The sequence below is a fragment of the Oratosquilla oratoria genome, chromosome 39 (assembly GCF_046742065.1).
Source record: "Oratosquilla oratoria isolate Oo_2021 chromosome 39, ASM4674206v1, whole genome shotgun sequence".
Lineage (NCBI taxonomy): Eukaryota > Metazoa > Arthropoda > Malacostraca > Stomatopoda > Squillidae > Oratosquilla > Oratosquilla oratoria.
The window spans coordinates 12,775,809-12,780,808 of NC_134815.1; the positions used below are offsets into that span (position 1 = coordinate 12,775,809).

At 44.0% G+C, this 5,000-nt stretch overlaps 1 protein-coding gene across 1 annotated transcript in view; it reads left to right on the plus strand.

The window, feature by feature from the left end:
- The window catches only part of LOC143020111 (sodium-dependent dopamine transporter-like), a 161,352-nt gene that overhangs the window by 156,290 nt on the left and 62 nt on the right, over window positions 1-5,000 (plus strand). Inside the window, exons 11-14 of the mRNA XM_076176268.1 lie at window positions 285-384; window positions 2,114-2,220; window positions 2,863-3,039; window positions 4,563-5,000. The exon at window positions 4,563-5,000 is cut by the window's right edge and continues 62 nt beyond it. Coding sequence (XP_076032383.1) covers window positions 285-384; window positions 2,114-2,220; window positions 2,863-3,039; window positions 4,563-4,661 — 483 coding nt within the window. The 3' untranslated portion in view covers window positions 4,662-5,000. The remainder of the gene's footprint in view (window positions 1-284; window positions 385-2,113; window positions 2,221-2,862; window positions 3,040-4,562) is intronic.

Sequence of the window (5,000 nt, forward strand, 5' to 3'; positions counted from 1 at the left end):
TAACAAAAATTAGACATACTCGTATATTATTCCAACGGGCAGATCAAATTAAATAGAAAAAATGACCCGTTGACATCCATTAGAGCCTGGTGCGTGAGGCTTTTTCCATATACTAATAATGACCACACCTATTCGGTGGGACTAGTCCTGTTTCCAACATGGAGAGGAGCCCTACGTGCATTAGTCCACTATTTCTCGCCTGGTTACCATGAACATGTTCTCTCCATGCAGAGGACATCCATTCCCCTTCCCACCTGTGCCATCACGCTCCTCTTCCCCCGCAGGGCGGCATGTACATGTTCCACTGGCTGGACACGTACGCGGCGGGGATTTCTCTCCTGTGCTCGGCCATGTTCGAAGCCGTCGCTGTGTCCTGGTTCTACGGTAGGTGCCAGTGCATGACCCTCAGGGGTGCCTTCGAGGGGCCTTAGCACGAGGGAAGTTGGGGGAGGGGCGTCTCTCGGAATAAAGATCCGTCCCCGTTCGTATAGGGTCAGGATGTCAGTGAGAATCTGAAAGGATAGATGTGCGTGTGCTTGCGCGCGCGCGTGTGTGTGTGTGTGTGTGTGTGTGTGTGTGTGTGTGTGTGTGTGTGTGTGTGTGTGTGTGTGTGTGTGTGTGTGTGTGTGTGTGTGTGTGTGTGTGTGTGTGTGTGTGTGTGTGTGTGTGTGTGTGTGTGTGTGTGTGTGTGTGTGTGTGTGTGTGTGTGTGTGTGTGTGTGTGTGTGTGTGTGTGTGTGTGTGTGTGGAAGTGGGGGAGGGGCGTCTCTCGGAGTAAAGATACGTCTCCGTTCGTATGGGGTCAGGATGTTAGTGGAAATCTGAAAGGATGGATGTGTGTGTGTGCTTGCATGTGTCCATATTTGTGGACCTTATGCCAGGAAGCAGGAAACAGAACATGCCACAGTCATTAATGACTTTGAAATTTGTGTGAATGACCCTTGTCATAATAGCAAATAGTGCTGATGATTAATAACGATATTGAATAAATGATTAATAGTAATTATAATGATAATGATAATGATAATGAATAATAATTATATTGATAATGATAATGGTGATAATCAATAATAATGATAATAATAATAATGATGATGATAATAACAATAATAATAATGATAATGTATGAAAGTGGCAGTTGCCGGCAAGTCTATCGAAATAAAGACCAAATGTGAGGACTGAGCCTTTATCAGTACGATGTTTCGCTTGTTGTTACAGGTTCTTCAAGTACATAGTCAGGATACACATGACTGAGATTGAATAAGAGGAACGGGGGGAGGGAGGGAGGGAGGAGGACAGGTAGAGAGGAGGGGGGAGGAGTCACTGAATACTAGGAAATGTAGGAGAAGGTGGACCAAATGTCTGGGAACAGGAAATGTTAAGGATAAGATGGAACAATTGACTGGGTGAAGGACATTAGCTCATAACCGAGGAACAAGAGGAAGAAGAAAATAAAAAGGGTGAGCAATTGTCTACTAAGGATGGACACCGACCTTGAAAGGAAAAAGTGAGTTTGGAGGGCAACTAAGGATAGCTTAAAATTTATTGGCAATGGTATTAAAGGAATCAGGTGAGATGAGATATTGAAAAGGCCCCCATTTTGTTCAATTGTGTTGGTTCCTTGTATGATGTCTGTTTCCAAACGTTTTCTACAGACCTTGTCGGGCTCACGTACCAGATGTTCTGCATTCCCCCAGTCCATCAGTTGGTTGCTACTGTTCCTGTGTGCAACACACGCGTTGGTGGTAACATCATGGCGGACATCGTATCGGTGTTCTCGGATCCGGGTTTTTAGATCACGTGATGTCCCCATTGTAGGATTTTTCACATCCCGAGCACAGAATCCTGTAAACACCGGCGTTAATGTCTAGTATTTTGCCGATGCTTATTCTCGTCTTCGAAACAAGCGAAATGTAGTACTAATAAAGCCTCCTTCCTTATATAATGTTTATTTCAATAATAATGATAATGATGATTAATAAAATAATAATACCAGTAATAAAGACATTATCAAAGAAAAATATAATTCGAATAGAACCATCCCAGGGTCTTTCCGGTTTATACAACTTTAGATTTTTTTTTTTTTTTTTTTTTTTATGCTGCTGCTGTTGCAGGTTTGCGGAGGTTCCGGGATGACATAGCGCACATGCTGGGCTTCCGGCCCCGGCTGTACTGGCGCATCTGTTGGAAGTTCGTGTCGCCCATCTTCATTCTCATCACGGTAAGACTGGCAATAGGCACAAGCACACACAAACAGAAGCTCACACACACCACACATATGCAAGCATGCACACATTATTGTATCTAGATATTCTAATGTTGTAACTGTATACCGGGAGAAAGACATAAGTATCTATATTTTTAACATTTGATTTGAATATAACCGTCGTAACAGTCACTTACTTTAACCTCTCCTCTCCTACTTCAAAATCGAAGTTCCTTAACGGTCATTTTTGTAGTTGGTGACTGGTTCTTCTCAATTAGATTTCAGTTTCAACGATCATAACTACTGCCATTTTTGTAGATGGCGATCAGTATGACCCTCTTTCCCCAAATATGAAATTCAGAAAATAAAGGTTGTCACATTCCTACTTTGAGGTGGTGATCGTTCAAATCATGACGTCCGACAAACCGACCTACCTACAGTACATTCAAATTCACATGTACTGGTCACCGGCTTTCTTTTCTCTGAGTTCAAATTAAAACGGAACTGCCACGTCTGTCTACGGTGGATGGTGTTCGACACGATGACTAGAATGACCCTCACTGTCTTTCCCAGTCGTAAAGGTCACCCGTCTTCGCCCATGTACATTTAAGTTCAAAATGTAACCGTTACTAACGGTCGTAACGGTCGCCTTTCCAGATGGTGATCGGCGCAATCAGCATGGCCTCGGCTCCTCTTCAGTACAAAGGTCACGTACCCTACACCTACCCTTCGTGGGCCGAGTCCCTGGGTTGGGTCATTACGTCCTCCTCGATGCTGATGATCCCCCTCTGGATGGTCATCGTCATCATCCAGCAGCCCGGATCCTTATCCCAGGTAAGCAGTCACGAGGTATAGAGGCCAGGGACGTAGTCAAGGGAATAAGGAGGGAGGTGGGATATATGGGAGGGGAGGATGCAGGGAGGTATGTGTACTTCCACCTCCTTTGCAACCCTCCTAAGAGTTCATTGGTGGGAGGGAGGGAGTTTGCAACGGGACACATCCTCCTCTCCCACTCCATTTTGCATTCTATTCTTTAAAGAAGTAAAGGAGGATCTAGGATTACAGCTATTGATAGCCTAGTAGACTGCCCTCCTCCCCCACAATCCACCAGGGCCATGGGGAGGACAGATAGGAGAATACGGGATAGGGAAGAATTTTTTCTAGAAGATTTATGATGCAGATTGTCACCACCACCCCTGTAGTCTGGGAAAATGAGTGTGGGAAGACAAATAAAAGGAGCTTGTACCTTAACATTATAATGTTCTTGGTAGGCGATGGGCTGTTTATAACTAAAGTCCTGAGAATTCAGAAAATATTGCACTCCCCTTTCCCACACTTACTAAAATCCTGGTCACTCCAGTGATTATTGTACAAAAGTTATTCCTACTCCTTGTCTGCCATTAGTAAAATGATGAATGCAATGGCCTGGCGGCGTGGCGGCCACAATGGAAAAGGTGAGAGTGTCATCCGGTAGGAAATGGGCTTTTAGAGGTAAGTTATAACCCCTTCGTCATCAATGGAAAGGGTTCCATGGCGATGAACAGAAACGCCTGGCGTCAGCCAGAGAATGTAAGAGTCACTCCGCCTCTCGCAGAAAGAGTTAAGTTAATATGTATATATATACATAATGATAGTGAAAGAAATAAGGTGGTGACTACCCCTACCCCAGTTACTCAAGCGATTCTTTTTTATTGGCTTCATGGAAATCACTTCAATCATGAAATGAATCGTCTTGCAGCCACTAACTATATCTAGTTTTAGATTTATGGATCCCTTCGAAAACTTTTGTAGGCCCTCGAGAGCGCCATTGACTTCTTCCCCCCAACCCCCCAACCCCGACTGAGGCTCATCGATTTAGCTCAGAGGTTCTCCGTTTATGGGTCACTGTCAATGCTTTGTTAATTTGCTATCGGTAAAGGAAACGTGAACATCAAGTATGTATTTATGTTTAATCTAAAAAATTTACGAGTATCTTATAGAATAAAAACATTTTTTATCTTGTCTCAAAACCTTTATCTTATTCTTTCAAAACCTTTGCTGTATGCATTATTGAAAAATATCTATATTCGCATGCAATAAAACCTAAAACTGGAAAGTGTGATTGAGAGATTTGGTGAATAGTCGGTAAATGACTGTTGAACTAAAAGCTGTCGATAAATCATTGCTCCCGAAGTTTCAAATTATTTAACCCCTTCTCGTCGACGCAATGAGGCCCTTCAGTCTACCTCATTCTACTGAAACACTAGCCAGAACGACGTCTGTAAAGAACTTCACCATGTTTCTGGAGTCAAAATTGATTACGTTCTTTCATTTGCCCCCACCTTTTTTTTTTCTTTTTTTTTTCTTGCACTTTGCAGAAGCTGGCCCTGAGCATCACTCCTCTTGACGAACACCATAGATACCTGGAGACCGGAGAGGTGCCAAAGTTTGGCTGGAGACACTGGCTACAGATCTAAAAGACCACGCCCATATCTCCGCCTCCTCCATGGGATGCCCCGCCTCCCCCAACCCCCTCCCTCGCCACCGCCGCCGAATCTCCGCCTCATCCATCGGTACCTCGTCTTTCCAGCCGCCTCTGCTGCTTTATCCTGGACCCGCCAAGCCTCGAGTTCATTGTTTAAATAGTGTACATTGACGTTACACTAAAGCCACCGGTAACAAGTGACGTCACATATACGGAACAATGACGTCAGAATACAATAAAAATGTAAAGAAAACATGAAGTGCGTGCAGTAAGGTTACATTCCCTATATAGGGTGGCTATACACTTTACCATTCCCTTAGGGGAAGACCGA